This window comes from Haemaphysalis longicornis, unplaced genomic scaffold (assembly GCF_048455015.1).
Source record: "Haemaphysalis longicornis isolate Haplotype H1 unplaced genomic scaffold, Haemaphysalis longicornis Haplotype H1 scaffold_12, whole genome shotgun sequence".
Classification (NCBI taxonomy): domain Eukaryota; kingdom Metazoa; phylum Arthropoda; class Arachnida; order Ixodida; family Ixodidae; genus Haemaphysalis; species Haemaphysalis longicornis.
Genome location: NW_027526225.1, coordinates 114,741,640 through 114,760,076, shown reverse-complemented (window position 1 = coordinate 114,760,076; position 18,437 = coordinate 114,741,640). Strand labels below are relative to the sequence as shown.

The following is an 18,437-nucleotide window of genomic DNA, read 5'->3' as shown; positions in this document are numbered from 1 at the left end:
CTAATGTAAGGTAAAGTGTAGAGAAGTCGGCTAATAAAGAAGGCTTGGATAAGCCGAAGTCGGTCACTTTCGTCCATCCCACGATTTCGATTTGTGATCCTTTTGAGGAGAGCAATGAGCTGGTCCACGTGGGAGCTCAGCTGCTTAATGAGCTCCGAGTTAGACCTGTTCTGCTGCATGGTAAGGCCCAAGACTTTAATTTTGGTGACCTGCGGGACCATGTGGCCCTGCACCTGAATGGTGATTTGGGGTGCCGTAGCCGTTCTTTTCTTTGGTGGAAGCACCAGTAACTCGGATTTGGTGGGTGAGCACTTAAGGCCAGCCAGGGCTGCCTGTTGTGATACCACATCTGCTCCTGCTTGGAGGGTGCTCTCAATGTGTCCATCGCTTCCCCCAGCCACCCATAGGGTGATGTCGTCCGCGTATATACCAAAACGGAGATGCGGGATTCGCCTTAGTGCATGGGCGACCGGCAGGAGGGCCAAGTTAAAGAGAAGGGGGGAAATGACCGCCCCTTGAGGAGTGCCCCTACTAGCCAAGTCATACGGTCCACCCTCATTTTGGCCCATTCGGATAGTAGCGGTGCGGTCGGTCAGAAACGCCCTTACATAATTGTAGACCCTGCGACCCGGGTTGATGGAGGTTAGACCGATCATAATGGCCGTGTGGTCTACCGTATCAAAGGCTTTTTGTAAGTCTAGTGCAAGCAGTGCTGTGCTATCAACTTGACTGGTTGCCTGTATGACTTCATTCGAGAATTGCAGCAACAGGTCTTGCGTCGACAACTTAGGGCGAAAACCTACCATTTCACATGGTAGTGCATCCGTCTTGTTGATGTGCCGGGTAAGCCGAGCTAGAATGATATGTTCGAGGACTTTGCCAACGCAGGACGTAAGGGATATTGGTCTGAGATGCTCTAGAGCCATGGGCTTACCCGGCTTGGGAATGAACGATATTTTGGCTGTGCGCCACTGCTTAGGTAGGGTGCCCATTCGCCAATAGTGATTGTAATACTCAGTTAATTTGGCGACGGATTTATCGTCTAGGTTCCTCAGCATTTTATTAGTGACAGAATCTGGACCGGGGGCCGAGCCTGTTTTGACATTTTGTAGGGCGCTTCTGACTTCCGCTTCGGTTATGTCCGCATCTAGGGCTTCGTTTTCATATCCTTTGTAGTCCGGGAGAACCACTCGTGCACCATCTGGGATGTAGATTGACCTAAGGCGATCCATGAGTTGAGAGATTGTGCCGGGGGTTTGATGGACGAGTTTTTGTATGTTGTGGGTCTGATCTGTTTTATTGTTTTGGGGGTTGAGGAGGTGTCGCAGGAAAGTCCATGTTTTCCTCATACTTAGCGCGCCCTTGAGCTGGTCACAGATGTGGTGCCATTGCTCTCTGGCCAACTGTTTAATGTAATTTTGTATGGTAATTTCCAATTCAGCGATCTTTCGGCGGAGGATTCTGTTGCGTTTGTTTCGCCGCCATCTCTTTTGCATGCTGCGGTAGGCCATCCATAAATGCTGCAGGAGGGTCTGTTCAATGAATTCGAAGCGCTTTTGTAGTTGCTGAAGGGCGTGATGATCAACTCCTTCAGCCGCGCCAGTCGTTGGTCGGTGACGGCAGCTGTGCTGGCATATGTGTTGGCGAGCGCTTCAATTTTCGCTTCGAGCTGAATTTCCAATTGGGCCAGTTCCGAGTGATTTTGTGATGACGTGCGTGCTCATTTCTTGGGGATTGGATCAGTGGTCTTCTCTTCCTGGGGCGCGTCTTGGGCTGTGTCCATTGATTGTGTGATTTGGTGCGATGGCGTGTCGGTGCTCTGCTCGGGGTTAGCGGCGGGTGTAGATGTCTCGGGTGACTGACCTGTGACAGTGGTTGGCTGGCCTTGCTGTGCTTGGAATTCTTGGCCTCGGCTAGCTTTTGGACAAGCCTACGCGTGGTTTTTAACAGCGTCGCGTTGGTTGCGCGGAGTTCGAGTTCCTTGTAGGAGGGGCTGGTAATCCACGCCTGCCAGCTCCTCGAAGTGCTTCGGCCAATGGCGTTGTTGGAGCTGACGCTGCTGCTTTTACTTTACCCTTTGCAGCGTCCGCCAAGCTGACTCTGTCAGATGAGTCACGGCCGCGAGATGCGCTGCGCGATGCACGACGGGAAACGGCGTGAGAAACGGCGCGACGCGCTGCGTGATCCGCTACGGGAAGCACTGCGTGAGCGGGAGCGTCCAAGGCATGGAAACGAGCTTGATTTGAGGGCTTGCTTTTGCTGTTCTTCGGCGTTATGGGGTTCCCATGGCCACGACGTATGGAACCTTGTATTTGGCTCTGCAGAAGCGGTCCCCGGTGCGGTGTTCTCGGGCGCAGAGCTTGCATTTGGGGACACACTTGTGGCCCTCTCTTAGATTACAAACGCCACATGTAAGGCAAACACGTGCACTCGGTGTGGGGCACACGTTGCGCTTGTGAGTTGCTCCTACCCTGGAAATATCGAGCCCCCTGCGGGGCCGCACGAGGATCTCAATTTCGTCTGCAGGCATGGCTGGCATGCGAACTGCCGGAATAACTGCAGTCCGGAGGCTCCTGTTGAACTTAGGCTTCTGCTGCGAGCTCGGAGTATCGGTACCAGAAGTTGCTTGCCGGCGTGGTCGGCTCTTGTGCCCGCCGATGTGCAGCCAGCCGGACGAACGCTGAAATTCCTCGGGCGTACTTTCTTCTCCGTCTACTTGCACGCACATTTGGGAGACCTGGGAACCATGCATCGAAGCGGCGGTGGAACCCTACATGTTGTCATTGCAGGAGAACGGCTGGCTAGGCCTAGCGAACCCTCAGTTCACTTAGGCTTAGCGTTTCCTCGTGGCGATGAACCAAGAAAAGTCCGATAAATCGATGAAAAACGCACCTTCGATGGAAAGTCGTGTATCGGGTGATAGCGGATACCCTCACGAACACATTGGTAACAAAATCTTCGGGATCCACACTAATTAACACTGCGAAAGCGTGCATTAAGGACGGTGCTGATACCAACATGTTTACACACCACGGCGAGCGCAGCGCCCCATTAATTTTGCAGCGTATAAGCTCCAACCGGAGCCCAGGCTATACGAATTAGCCCTGACCAATCCCCCCTTGCGGGTACGAGCCCAACGCATCGAAGGCATCATCATGAGCCGAGGCGCGCGGGCGCGGGCGCGCGGTAAGAAAACGAAGATCGCGTAGGATCAGCGGGGGAGCGGCCCTTAGCCGAAGCTGGCTCTGAAGGTGCCCGGCCCGCTCGTACATCGTCATAATGGCGGAGAAAGTGGCATCCATCTCGGCGGCCGCACCGGCCCCAGTGGACGCCGCCATGGAGGAGAAGAAGCGCACGGCGGCCAAGGTGGTCACCACGCTGTTCCCGCGCGTTCCCAAAGTGACCACGCTGCTGCTCGACTTCTACATCCGTCGTGAGAGCAGGCTGGACCTGATGAGGGAGCCGCTGTGCCACTTCTGCCAGGAGGAAGTGCTGCTCGCCGCGCAAGACCTCCTGGAGAAGCTGAACAAGCAGGTCATCACCTACCAGGACATCCGGGACACCGCCGAGAACCTCATCAACCTGCACAACCTGTGCTTCAAGAGGTCGCAGGACATTGCCAAGGAGCTGGGAGACAGCATCCGCAAAATCATTATCATTGTGGGCGAGATGGCCACCTCCCTCGAGAAGGTCTCCGACGTGCCTCTGACCGATTGGATGGGCGTCGGCGACACCATCGTGGCCAAGACGGAGAAGCTCAATTTGGCCGAGTTCGCGCCGTTCTGGCACTACATTCCCAAGATGACCGATTTTCTCTCCGTCAAGCTGCTCGGCGCCGGCGGCTTCGGCGCTGTCTACAAGGCGGCTTTCAAGCCGACCAATTTCATTTGTACCGTGAAGCTCGTGTCGTGCGGCCTGTTTCAGCGACACAAGCAAGCAGTCATCGACAAAGTGGTCGCTTCGGTGATTAGAAGTCCTTTCCTGGTCAAGTATTACTCCTGCTTCTGCACAAAGGATGCCCTGATAACTGTCATGGAGTACATCTGCGGCATCGACCTCATGAGGGTCGTGGACAAAGCCGTCTACCTTCCGACCGAAGAATGCCGCATCGTCATGGCTCAACTTATCCTGGCCATTGAGCACATGCACCTCAGGGGACTCTTGCACCGAGACATCAAGGTCTCGAACATGCTGATCATCCCCGGCGGGAGGTGCAAGGTCATAGACTTCGATACGAACAAGGTTTGCATCGGCCATTTCTCGAAGCGCGTGTACAAGGGCTACTTCACGAAGACGGCGTTCGAGTTCAACGACGGGGAGTCGGCGGGGACGGTGCCCTACATGGCACCCGAGATCCTGAAACGTCGCCCGTACGGGCGTGCCTGCGACTGGTGGTCGGCCGGCGTGACCTTCTACAAGCTGATGACCGGCCGCGTGCCGTTCCGGGGCGAGACGAAGGAGGAGCTGAGGGACAAGATCATCAACTCGCCGCTCAAGTGGCCCAAGGTGGAAGAGCATCCGCACTCCGCCACGCCCGAGGCGAAGGACATGGTGTTCAAGATGCTCCAGAAGAACCCCGTCGAGCGGCTCGGCTCCGTCACGTACGCCGACATCCGGGGCCACCCCTTCTACGCCAACTTCAACTGGAAGAGGCTCGCCACCGAGAAGGAGCTGTGCAACATCCCGGCCATCGCGGAAATCATGTCTGGCAAGAATCCGCCCAAGGAGGGCGAGAAACCGCACCTAACTGTGGGCGCCACGTCCAACACTCTTAAGAGGAAGTTGCTCAAGATGGAAGACATGGTGGACGTTGAGGCTTCCACTCAGAGGCCCCTCTACACGTACTCGTCTCCTAGCTTCAAGAAGATGATCAATTTCGCCAAGAAGTCCACCGGGCCCGTTGAACTCAAGGAATCGTTCTTTAACACCAGTGGCGGCGCCTCCGAAGAACTCGACTACAAGAGGCCGTCTGACATGGACGTTAGGGCGGGAATAAGCGCTTACTCTGGCGGCGGCACGGGCGCGTCTGCCGACAAGGGAATCATGGCCAAGGAGAGAATTGATGTTCTCATGTACCGAACCAAGAGCCTCGGAAAGTACTGGAGCTTCGGCGCGGACATTGTGGAAGTCATTGGAGAGAACAACAAGAAATTCTTCATGGTCGAAAGAGTCAGGGGCAACAGCCCCGCCGAGCTTTCGCATGTCTTGGAGGGAGACTTTATAGTGGCGGTGAACGCGTCGGACGTTGGAGACCTGCCGTTAGCTGAAGTCAGGCGCAGGATGCAGGACTCGGGAGATCAACTGGTGCTGACGGTCCTGTCGTCGAGCGCGTTTCGTATGCTAGAGTCTCGCTGCGATATGGACGAAATGATCAAGGCGGCGGGACGGGACACGATCCAGCTGAGGGCCATCAAGACGGCCTGCGGAGGCAGCGGCAACTTTGGATTCAAGACCTTCGAGGCGAAGGCGTGGAACGAGGCGAAAAAAGCCCTCGTGAAATGTCACGTGATACAAACGGTGACTAATCCGCAGGTCATCACGTCCGGCAAGCAAGTCTATCCGGGCGACGTTTTGATCATGATCGAGGGTGCCCCTGTTGACAACATGGACCAGTACGCCGTGAAGGCCGCCCTGGCCAAGGGTGCCAACGAGATAACTATCACCATAGCCCCCATGTCGCCAGTGCGACTCAAGCGGCCCTCGTTCACGAGACTCCACGAGACCGTGATGACCGACGCTAACCTTCCTGAACCGTCGGCCAAGGCCAACATCGAAGCGGCTCCGCCCGCCCCACCTCCGCCCGCCCCTTAAGGGCGACCTAACGACGTCGCTTCCAAAGGACGCCACCAATAAGGTCGCTACGCCACGAACAGCGCAATCAACGCAATTACGTAAATTTTACAGTGTCTTGCGTGCGGGAAAAAATTTTGTACTTACTATTGAATTGGGATCGTTTGAAAGGCGCGGAAGGTCAAATCCATTTCGCCTCGCTCTCGTCGGGCGAGAGTGATAATCGTACTCAATAAACGTACTCTACGTACTCAATAAACGTACTCTACGCCTCAATAAACGTACTCTACGCACTCCAATGCGCTTCCCTCTTTTCATTATCACGACTATAGCTTTAAAGCCTGATTCCTACTGGTAACGCGATCGGCGACTGCCATACGTTTAGAGCTCGATGACGTGGCCGTATACCCTGACAGCTTTTGCTTCGGCAAGCAGGTCTGCCATCGCCGGTGATAAGTACTTGTAAGCATGCTCGGTTTCCAACAGCAGTTGATGCGATGGAGGTGAACAGCGAGACGACGTCTAAATTGTTACGTCATGCTTTGGGATCGGGATGGACCAGGCAAGAAGAAAAGGCTCTCCCGTCTAGCCTTTCATTCATTCACCGCAACCTGCGTCCCGGCGCTCGTGCGAAACAAGTTTTGGGCAAGCAAGCCTGAAATCGCACGAACTGTATGATAAACGATGTAGAATTAAACCTAAGCCCACATTTTAGGGGCGAAGCACCTTAAGGCCGGGGCTTGTCCGGCGTCCGGCGTCCGTGCTAACGGTGCAGCACCGTGTAAATCGAAACATTTGTGAAGAGAAGCTTCACAAAAGGTTAGCAAGAACAAAATAAAAGGTTCACAAAAGGTTAGACAGAGAGAGAGGGAGGGAGAGAGAGAGGAAATAGAGAGAGAGACACAGCACCGTGTAAATCGAAACATCTGTGAACAAAAGGTTCACAAAAGGTTAACAATTAAGAACAAAATAAATGGTTCACAAAAGGTGTGTGTGTGTGTGGAGAGAGAGAGAGAGAGAGAGAGAGAGAGAGAGAGAGAGAGAGAGAGAGAGAGAGAGAGAGAGAGAGAGAGAGAGAGAGAGAGAGAGTGCTCCTGGAGAGCCGTGCTGCGCATGCGCGAGGAGCATTGGATTGGATTGGATTCAATTGAATTTGGATTTTGATTGAATTGAATTCGATTGGATTGGATTGAATTGGAAAGCGTTTTAGCAGCAGTAAGCACTCTCACGGGTGATTTACGGTAAGAACGATCCCCAGTGCTTCGCCCACTCGTCATTATGCACTTCGTGGAGATGCGTGAATTTTTTTGAGCCAGCTCTGTACAAAAGGCAGCTAGAGAGGACGAGAGAGAGATAGATAGATAGAGAGAGAGAGAGAGAGAGAGAGAGAGAGAGAGAGAGAGAGAGAGAGAGAGAGAGAGAGAGAGAGAGAGAGAGAGAGAGAGAGAGAGAGAGAGAGAGAAATTTTAATGAATGGAAGGAAACACAGAGAGGTCGGCCGGATCATACGTGCTTCCGCCTGCAATTCTGTGCAAGGGAAGGCGAAGGGGAAAAATAGCGTAGATATAGGGTCACAGCGATGATTATTGAGATAGGGGTGAGGGTACAACTGTAAGGAAAACAATGTCCAGAAGCTTTGTTGAACACCTTACTGTGACAACAGGCCTCCAAGCAAGGAACTGGCTGTCTGGCCACCCCTGGGCTTACCTCGAAACAAACGCGCGTCGAGATACGTCGGCCGTGTGGCACAGAATCGGTTTCATAGACCTCTTCAACAAAAAACCCCGACATGCTCCCGCGGGAGGGGCACGAGTAAATGCAGAGCATTAGCGGCGTTACGCGCGTGGCGGTGGCGATGGGTGTTGTAATGGTGGTGGTAGTGTTGTTGTTGTTGGTATGATTGGGGAGAGAGAGAACGAGACGAGTATTGGGTAACGTCAAGTGTTATTATTATTATTTAGTGCGGCTGACGCGCCGACACCCGGGTTTATATTCCCAACGAACGCAGTAGAGGGAGAGGAGGCGGAGAGAGAGCGCGCTATCACGCCACCGTCACGCCACGACGCGCCCGCACCTGCTGTTGCTACGGTGCTTGCAACGCCGGAGCGCGCGCTGCACCTGTTGCAAGCGTGTTGAGGGCGAGGAGGAGTGGGGGAGAGGGCGAAGCTGCCGTGGTGCGGACGCCGAGTTACGGACGCATAACATCGTGAGTTAAAGAAATGCTCTGCATTAAAAAAAAAAGGAAAAACAATTCGTCCCCCTTCGCAATTGAGACGCGACGACTGAGGAAAGAGCGGAACTGATGGCCTTTACTAGCTTTAACTTGCTTTTCTTTGGTCTGCCCCTTTCTTAAAAGAGCGATGAAAATTGAGTTAAACCACAGTCACGGCCGCTGGATGAAAGGCGCACTGACGTGTTACAAGCGATTTTTCCTTCTATGTTTGGCTGTAACAATTTATCTGCGGGCACCGACAGAAATTTCAGAACAACGCAGTTCACGTGCGCTCTCATCCAGCGGCCGTGCCACAGTCTACCCTCCCAAAGTCAGAAACCCAAACTGTCAAAAGTCCGGAGCCAAAGTCTTCTGCAACTCAGTCAAATTCCAAAGCCAATGCCCGAGCTCCGAACCTAAAGGAAATGATGAGCGCCCCGAATGCGATGATACCGCGAGATTCTCTTCAACAATCGCGCTATCATTGCATTCGGGGCGCTCTGCAAACCAATAAATTCCCAGGTCCAGAAGGCCTTATAGCACTGAATTCTATCAAAAATTTCGTGCACTCTTTGCGCCTGTTTTGCCGACGGTATTTACAAAAGCGTACGAGCGGGACGAATTGCAAAGCATGCTTTCCGCACTGGACAAACAGTAGAACCGTGGGCCTGAAAATTAATATGCAGAACATCAAAATAACTATCAATAACCTCGGGACAGCACAGCGGTTTGAGATAGGTGGCGAGGCAGTGGAAGTGGTAAGCGAATATATCTACTTAGGCCAAGTTGTGACCCCGGATCCCAACCATGAGGCAGAGGTAATTAGAAGGATAAGAATGGGGTGGGGTGCATACGGTAGACATTCTCAGATAATGAATGGCAGCCTACCATTGTCCCTGAAGAAGAAAGTATGACAGCTGCATCTTACCGGTACTCACCCACGGGGCAGAAACTTGGAGGCTCACTAAGAGGGTTCAACTTAAATTTAGAACGACTCAGCGGGCAATGGAGCAGACGATGATAGGCGTAACATTAAGGAACAAGAAGAGAGCGGAGTTGGACAGGGAGCAAACGCGTATTAAGAATATATTAGTAGAAATTAAGAAGAAGAAATGGATTTGGGCAGGGCATGTAATGCGAAGGCAAGATAACCGTTGGTCATTAAGGGTAACAGAGTGGGTGCCTAGAGAAGGCAAGCGTTGCAGGGGGCGGCAGAAAGTTAGATGGGCAGATGAGATCAAGAAGTTTGCGGGGATAAATTGTTCGCAGTTAGCACAGGACCAGGGTAATTGGAAATTAATGGGAGAGGCCTTTGCCCTGGAGTGGGCGTAGATGGGCTGGTGATGATGATGATGATGATGACGAGTGGGTGCCCTCCCTCCTACGTTTTACTCAGCTCATATGGTACCAGAACCCAAAGCCTCGTGTTATTTAACCGTATAAAAACTGTCGAAAGATATCTTCCAATCTCTCTGTCTAATGTTCATTAGGAAATTTTCCTTCAAATGCTGTCACGTAGGCTGCAGCTTGTCATTAATAGCCAAATTGAAGCATACCAAATGTGAAATTCGAGACCGAAGTATTTACCCAAACATACATACTGCGCGTTTATAGTATTGGAGTGCGCTTCAGATGAAACAGGACAAGTGGAACTTGTACAGATTGACCTTGCAAAAGCGTTTGCTAGAGTCACATGATTTTTTTTATTTTCAATCCCGTAGCACAGAGGCATTTGGGGTGTTGTATTCGGGGCAATTAGGTTGTGTTATAACAACTGTTCCACAAGGCTGATCACCTTTCTGCTCATGTCCGTATTCAATCTTTCGTTCGGTAAGGGTGTCCATTGTCTGCATCATCATTGACAGGGAAGCTATTTAGCAGTTCGTTGATTCCGGCGTTCCACAAAACTCGGTGTACCAGTACAAAGAAAACAAATCCCCGCACCGGCAGGATTCGAACCTGTGTCTGGTAGATTAACGGAGTTGCAGTCAGTCGTCTTACCCACTCTTTTTTTTTATCTTGATTGCCTAACTTGGCATAACACAACAGTTAAGTGGTCAACCTGTTAGGTTGATGTTAATAACACCCTGCCATGCTTTAAGCAGGCAGTGAACATTTGTGCACAATTAAATCTTTCATGATTCTCCCCAGATCATCATCACACTCCTGTGCGGAAGTACACTTCTCTAAGCTTACATACATTTTCCTTGACATAATTAACCACAGGCATCGCGTCCACGTCATTGTTTCGTACACCCATTCCGCTCCTCCATATGGCGTGAAGGCCGAGCAGAAAAAAACATCACATGGTATGAAATCGTGTTTTCCGTCAAGGTAACGCATTCCATCTGGTGTCAGTGGCAGATCTTTGGGGAACGTTCGTTGGAGGACATCCCAAAAAACACCGCATCCCAGCGATCCACGAAGACACGCTGTACAATTTCTGGCTTTTTACAAAGCCTGCAGTCGTACCCCCACGGCACAAACATCCCCCTTTTCTGTAACCATGTTAAAACTGGCAATGTCTACGTGTGTAACTTTAAAAAATGCGGTTGTTCCCTCTCCCATAGGAACGGGTAAAACACGAAAGTGAAATGGGCCTTCACACGCGCAGTCAAATGTTTATTGTGCATCGATATGAACTTGCACGTCGCTGTTTATATTTCGCCGGTATGGCACCGTTAGACGCATCAACGTTAGACACTGGATTGCACGCGTAGGAGCATTGCGTATATCCGACTGAAACCACTGGCGCTCGCAAACCGCCCGTGCGAACGAAACCAAACGAGGTGTCAGCGAATCGTTTGGTGAACACACGGTCCGCTGCAGCGAAAGGAGCGGCGAACCACGTCCCGAGCGCGACATCCGCAAGTCGGCTTCTCCGCAGCTTACAATGCGCGTCCCCCGTACACGTAGCCACTGGCATCGCGGCGCCAACTGTCGGCGCTCATTAGCGTCATGATGCACTACTTGCTTCGCCTCTCCTAGATGGCAGCACCATCTGAAAGGAAGGCGCGTTTGTCTTCCTATTCACGCGTCTGCTCATATAGCGCAGTCGGGAGCGCGTATTGTACCTCCCGTTGAGGCGAAAGAGTTCGTGGTTCGCATTCCGGCGCCGCCGCGTCAATCGAAGTTTTCTGGCGATGTCATTTCCGTGACGGATATGACGTCAGTTAGATCTTGGTGGACCCCGGCATAAAACACTTTCGTGTTAAAAAGGAAGTTTTCACCCGCCCCCTATTATTGGCATACGCTTAACTCTTTTAAGGACGCTGTTAGCCTGACTTCCGCGTTAAAGACTCCTGTATATCGGTTCCCGGCATAAAAGTTCAATAAAGCCGCAGTACAGACGCTTGCGCGTAACCTGTGCCAGGTAGTCTAGTGTAAATCGTGCATTCAAAAACCGCTAAGACGACAACTTCACGTAACTACCCATCGACAGCGTATCGTTGAATACACCTTTTGTTGATACAATAAAATTGGGAAATTCAGAGGATAGTCTAACCTGAATGAATGTTCGTATAAATGGGTCACAATGATCCCGTAGAAACAAACCTTGACACCAACTGTTAACAGATTAGGCGTCCCAGGCACCCGCGTTTTAACGTTCGAAACAGGTCACTGCGCTTTGTTCGTTCAAAAGACGATTGTCATACAAATACGGCAAGCATCCGATGAAATCTCTAAATTTTAGCTCGCGCCTGCATGACGTCCCATAATTTAGCAAAAAGAAACATGTTGCATATGGGCGATCTCGCGAAGATCAATGCGTGGCGGCCTGCCCATGCATTTGTCTGCGCGCGCAATTCTCGTTCTTTCTCCCGCCAATACATCGTATTATCTCGGTATTGGTCTAATGGCACTCCCAAATACTTGTTGGGCATTGTTGACCACTTTACGGTATCATAAACGCTGGGCGTCTCCAGCCACTCCCTATGCCAGGTTCCATTACATTTGTGCAGGTTCACACTACTGCCAGCTACTTCGCAGAATTATCTTGTCGCAGATAAGGTGTTTGTTACGCTTGCCTAATCGTTACAAAATACGGCCACGTCGTCTGCATACGCGAGCACTTTTACCTCGGCTGCTTCTAAAACAAACCCCCTGATTATGCTACTTTGAATTATCTTTTTAAGTCCCCACGCACAGCTTCGTGTTCACTTTTAAGTGCGAATGCACTTTATAAGCGACCCCAAACCTTCCACCGCCGGCGGCGGCGTCCGCAGTCCTCCTCTCCCTAGCAACGGCGTGGAGCGGAGAGGAGCGTCGGTAGCAATGGCGCGGTGACGTCACTTCACCACGTGACCGCGCTCGCTCCGCCTCCTCGCCGTGGCTGCGCGGGTGCGCACCGCTCCTCGCGCCGTGACGTCATGGTATGACGTCACAGCGCGCCTCCTCTCCCCAGCAGCTGCCACGCGCCTCTCTCTCCACCGTGACGTCACACTCTCTCCTCTCCCCCTCGCTCGGCTGCAGCTGCCGTGCGCCGCTGTCCCTCTCCCCTTGCGCTCGCCTCCTCTCTCAGCCACCTGGTTCGGCGCGCTCGGCGCGGCGTACCCCCCTATATATATGCAGCGATAAACTGCCAGACCTCCGTGGGTCGGCTCGCGCGCGCTCACGGGCGAATGCCAACGGATTTTAACTTTACTCCCCCTCATAGCATCACCCCGTGCATTCGCACTTAACCATGTTCACCCTCGGGGAAATGCTTGGGAGTTTTTTTCTTTTAATCTCTTCTTTTCCTCTCTTTCTTCTGCCCTACTTCTTTTAGGGCCTTTACTCCCTTCTCCCCATCCCCGCAGAGTAGCATGCAGGCGGGAACATGCCGGCAAACCTCTCTGCTTTCATTTAATAAAGAGCTCTCTCTCTCTCTCTGTACAGTGATTCCATGTAAAGCGCCTACAGTAAGGGTGAGATTGGGCATCCTTGGCGAACTGATGCATTTACGTTTATTAATTCCGTTAGCTCTTTTGGTATTACATTAGTAGGGCAATTTTTGTACGTCATCCTTATTTCTTCAAATACCACTGAACCCACTTTAACGTGGACTAAGACTGCAAATAAAATGTCATAAGATACCATGTCGAAGGCTTTTTCTAGGTCAATTCGCAGCATAGCCATGTTCCTGTGATCGGCGCCACAGCACTCCAGAATGTTCCGTCCGACGTCTTCGTGAATATGCTTCACCGTCTGATACCGCATGTCTGTTGTGGTCCGACCATGTTTTTGATGACAGATTGTAGTCGTTTGGCTAGCACCTTCATAAATACTTTGCGGTCGATGTTGGTTAATGTAATAGGCCGATAACCAGCCAATTTGCTTAATTTTTCTGCCTCCTCACTTTTTGGGATGAGTACCGTGTTCCCGTTACTGAAAGACGGTGGCAGACATCCCTTCACATAACTGTCAGCGTAAACCGTGTACAACAAAGTAGCTACTTCTGACTTGAACATTTTGTAAAAAGCTGCGTTCAGTCCGTCAGGTCCAGGCGATTTTCCACGGTTTAGTTCATCAATTGCTTCTTGATTGTAGGGTTTAACGCGCCGACGCAACGCAGGCGATGAGGCGCGCCGTAGTGGAGGGCTCCGGATTAATTTTGACCACCTGGGGATCTTTAACGTGCGCCGAAATCTCGTACACACGGGCGTTTTTGCTTTTCGCCTCCATCAGAAAAGCGACCGCCGCGGCCGGGATACGAACCCGCGACCTCGTGCTCAGCAGCGCAACGCCTTAGCCACTGAGCCACCGCGGCGGGTACCAATTGCTTCTTCAATTTGTTGTCTGCTAATTTAGGATTTCAAACTTTGTGTATCGCCGCTGTCAAGAGCTGGTAGAAGCTGTAGAAACTCAATGTCATATCCACCTTTTATTGCTGTTTTACGGCTGAAAAGCGTGGTGTAACATTCCTTGAAGGCCCTTTTTATATCACTTTGGGCCATCTTCATCAGTCCATGTTCTACTTGCCTTATCTCCTTTTCTAGGGGAGAAGCTCCTAAGGCCATGGGTCTGTCCATCCCTTGTGTCTCGTGGTACGTGACCGCCGCATGCTTTCGGAGATGTCGCAAAGTGAGCCGCGTTGAACGCGCAAGAACCGGCTGCAACCGGCAGCGCAAACTCGGCACCGGGAGCGCGAGCTTGTCTGTGTTCGCAAACGGAGGCGCGAGCGCACGTGCACTGCGAGGGGGAGATCACGCCACGAACGCAGGCCGTCGTTCTCGGAGATCGAACGAGACGCAAGGACCTTTGCTCGTTTCCTCTCGTCTTGTTCGGGCACAAGTTCGCCCTAAATAAAAGTTCTTTCTTTACCGTTGTGTCCCATCCTACGTGACGAATTGTGGTAGAGGTGCGGGGTAGTCCTCGATGGCGCGGGGTCTTTCACCAGGTCTGGGCCTGGCAGCATTGACTCCGAAAATAAAAGTTGATTTGTACAATGTACGCACACAGTCTTACGTCTTTCTTAATGATGTAATGGGCGAACTTTCACGGGAGAGTTACGGTTACCGATGATCTCCCCCTCTCGAGCTTCGCCCCACTTATCATTCATTCCGTGGATATGGCGTGATTTTTTTTTTTATTGCGAAAGTTTGCTCTGCAGCATAAAACGGTGGAGGCGAGTGTGCTTAAATGTACGTAAACAGGGAGTTTTCACTAAGAAAGTCTAAAAGGCTCCGGTGATACGGCCCAAAGAGCCAGCGTCTGTAGTCGGGAGGCCGGCCTGGGTTGAGTCCCACACTATGTAGTACTTGCTGTCGGGAACGTTGGAGGCCACGGCAAGTCCACAGAAGATGGTGAATGTCTGCGGTCGATGCCGACGTGGTGCAAAATGGACATGTCCGGCCAAACGGAGCCCGTCGATCCGGGGGCCAGGTGTGGGTGACAGCTGGTGTAAGAGCAGCCCCGACACGAATCCTTCGTAGCGCCACCTCCTCACGGCGGGTGAGCCCACCAGAGAGGTTTGATCCACACGGTGGAATAAGTGCGCGTGTGGAGCACCGAATGTCTTCTTTGTCGGTGGCCAACTTTGACATTGCGTCAACTGGAAATAAAGCCAGCGAATGCGTCGTTGGAGGTATACGAGTCGCCGCATCCGCCTGTTGCTGTCCAGGGGTCGACGTCCTCTGGGCCCAAGTAATCTTCACTCTGAAACTAAGGGCCGCAGCCTTCGCGTGGATGGTTTGGGACATGGGCACTTGATGAAGTACTTTCCGGAGGTCTCGGACTGCTTGCATTGAATCTGTAAAGATGTTGACAGGTTGTGATTGGTCTGGCCTCAGCAGCTCTATAGCCGTCAAGGCGTCGAAAATCGCTTTGAGCTCAGCAAGTGTTGACGGAGGCCTCTGAGGGGCGTAGTAATGGCAGGTTTGGCAAAACTGCATGGCTGGGTTTACGACGGCTGCCTTATCTCCTGCTTACGCGCGCAACTTTTTTCGTCAGCCAGTGCCCGCTTAGTTGGCTCAGCTGCTCTCCGCCGAGCAACCCCTCGACACGGGCCCTGATAGCGGCTCCTTTGTATTTTTCAACTTCTAGCTTTTCGATCTTGGCTTTTATGTTCCGAATATCTTCGGTAAAACACCCTGGTGTTTTGGTTTCTTCTTTACTTAGTTCCATTAATTAGCTACGTAAATCTTCTTCCTCCTTTTTTTTTCTAAATAGCAAAGCTTGCCGGCCCACTCAATCGCCATTATCTTTACGTCTTGCTTGAACCGCTCCCGGCCGTGCTTCGCCGGCACACTGGCAATTCCGGTTGTAGTTATCGTAGCTTGTTTCTAACACACTCCACAAAAACACTGTTGTCCAGAAGTTTTGTGTTCATTTTCCACGGATCCCAGTTGAATTTTGTTTTCTCTTAACTTCGGACCCCAGTGATACGGAAACCAGATAGTGGTAGATGCGGTTCAAACGTGCGCGGCTAAATCCTTGGAAGTGGGTGAACCGTCATCTCGAGCTGCCACAAACGTGGTTACGCCATGCAAACGGTTTTCGGAGATCGATTATTATGCCTTTGTAATAATGCATGGGCACAATATTTTTCAATGGCTCCCAAGCCACTGCGGCATTTCCGGTAATGAATGTGCAGACAAAGCGGCTCATTATGCCCATAGAAGTGCCCAATTCGCCGGCATCCCGTTATCGCGCCGCGATGCTGCAAGGTCACTGCGCTGTATCGCCCGCAAAATCGCGCTTACTCTTTCGAATACGCCGGAGTTCTCACTTCCGCCTGCACTTGCTCGACCCCGACCTGCAGCGCTAATTACTCATTAACATGCCACGCTGGGATGCCACCAATACAATGCCTCCTGTGGAATGGAGTTGCTTTCACCAAAGCTTACTCCTTCACTATCGGCATGACTGACAGCCCTGCTTGTGACGTGTGCGCCACGGACGAGACAATAGAAAACCTCTTGTGTCACTGTGCCCGGTTTGCAACGCAGAGACTGCACCTGTCAACCGCACTCCGGAAACTCGACAAACAGCCATCAACTGCGCAGACTGTTTTGCGTCCCAGGCGTTGCCCATCACAGTCCCAAAAGGCCACAAAAGCATTAATTCGTTTTTTTAAAGGACACAGGCTTGTCTGAACGATTGAGAGACACCGTGTGCCATTTTTAATTCATCAATTGGTTAGTTTACCTGTTCAGTTTAGGCTTTGTGATCGCCCATGGTTTTGTTTTTGTAGTCAACTTTAATTTTTTTTTTGCTCCTCAAACTCTATTCCCCGTCTTTTCAATACCATTTCTTTCTCTTTAATTCCCTCCTTTCCCACTTCCCATGCGTAGGGTAGCCAACCGGACTGTAACCTGGCTAACCTGGGTTATAACCTGGTTAACCGGACTATAACCTGGCCCACCAACTTGATACAGACCTAAATAACGTGAATCTGTGGTGCAGTAATAACCTATTATTTATTAATCCAATAAAAACAACATCTTTGTTATTTCATTCACCGCAAATGACGATAAACGCTCTTCCATCTGTATCCATAAATAACCACGTAATACAAATTTCTGAGACAGCCAAATTTCTTGGTGTAATATTATATAAGGAACTAAAATTTCATTTCAATTTCAAATTTCCATTTCATTTCAAAATCACTGCTCCAAAAAGTTTCGTTCGGTATTCATGTAATTATTAAGACGCGTTCATACTTTCAACCACATATTATTCGAGCCTTGTACTATGCGTGTATTCACAGTCATCTCTTTTATTCCTTATCATGCTGGGGAAACACATATTTTACGAATTTAGACCACCTCCAACGTCTACAAAATCAAGCCATCCGAGTAATGACATTTAGTCCAATCCTGTCTCATTCGCAACCAATTTATCATAGCCTAAACATTCTTCCGATTAAACAGTTATTCCAGTTAAAATTATCAATAATCGTGTATAGGCTTATTAATCATGACGCACACATTGACGGCATCAATATTAATTATCTTTTAAATACTAATAACACTATGTTTGCTCAACGCAATAACCTTCTTTTGCCCAAGGCGCGTACAAATTACGGCAAATTTACAACAACTTTCGCTGGCATATCTCTATGGGATACCATTCCCACTGAAATCAAAACATCGTGTAATGTTCATTCATTTTCTCATCTCACTAAGAGATATTTGCTAGACGCCCTTCATGACTTCCCATGACTGCGTTAATCTTGTCTGCATATTTAGCCTCATTGCTTTCTGCTTTGAATTGTTACTCGTATTCATCTCTCCACAAATACTGCTGTTTTATTTTATTGGTATATCTTTTGAAGAATTTTTCCAAACCACTGTATGTGCTAAAATTGTATTTAACTTCTTATATGTTTCCAATAATGGTATGCATATATGTTGTCTTTAAAGTGTTTTTAGCATTGTCTAAACTTATATAGCTCTGCTCTTGTTACTGCTAAGAAATCACTGCTTTCATTATGTAACATTCCCTCAATCTGTTTTGTCATAGGAGGTCCCCCTGACAGTTTTTTTTAAACTTTGGGACCTCCTTCTGTAGCATGTTTATTGTATTCAACAATACTGTGTTTATTATTTTGAATAAACGTGAACTTGAACTTGCAAAACAAATAAAAAAAAACCTCCTTGCCTTTCATGCACTCTATTATACTTCCTTCCCGACTTCCGAAAAATGTGCACTAGGGTCCGCAGGGGCATTGTTATTTGAACGCTCATAATTACTAAGACAATTGAAATCACCCATAACAATTAGGCTCCTATCGCAGGCCAAAAACTTCGTTAGTTCTTCGAAAAACTTCATACGTGGCTGAGGTTTTGTTGGCGCATACACAGAGACAGTTCTAATTTTTTTTTCCCCCAAAACTAAAATCCACGAACACAAAACGCCCAGAACCGCATGAAACACTCTGCGCTTCAATGCCTACTGAATTCCGTAGAAACAGACAGCATCCTGCCGAGTCTCCCACTGCGTGACTCACGCA

The 18,437-nt window shown here is 50.3% G+C and overlaps 1 protein-coding gene across 1 annotated transcript; it reads left to right on the top strand.

Annotated features, from left to right (window-relative positions):
- The first annotated feature begins 3,336 nt into the window (after window positions 1-3,336).
- Window positions 3,337-5,811, top strand: LOC144161803 (uncharacterized). The gene has a single exon (XM_077692401.1). The coding sequence runs from the start codon at window positions 3,337-3,339 to the stop codon at window positions 5,809-5,811; it is 2,475 nt and encodes an 824-aa protein (XP_077548527.1).
- The last annotated feature ends 12,626 nt before the right edge of the window (window positions 5,812-18,437 follow it).

Bases quoted from the DNA above. Each gene is read 5' to 3' on its own strand.
- LOC144161803 (XM_077692401.1), top strand. From the start codon at position 3,337: ATGGAGGAGAAGAAGCGCACGGCGGCCAAGGTGGTCACCACGCTGTTC.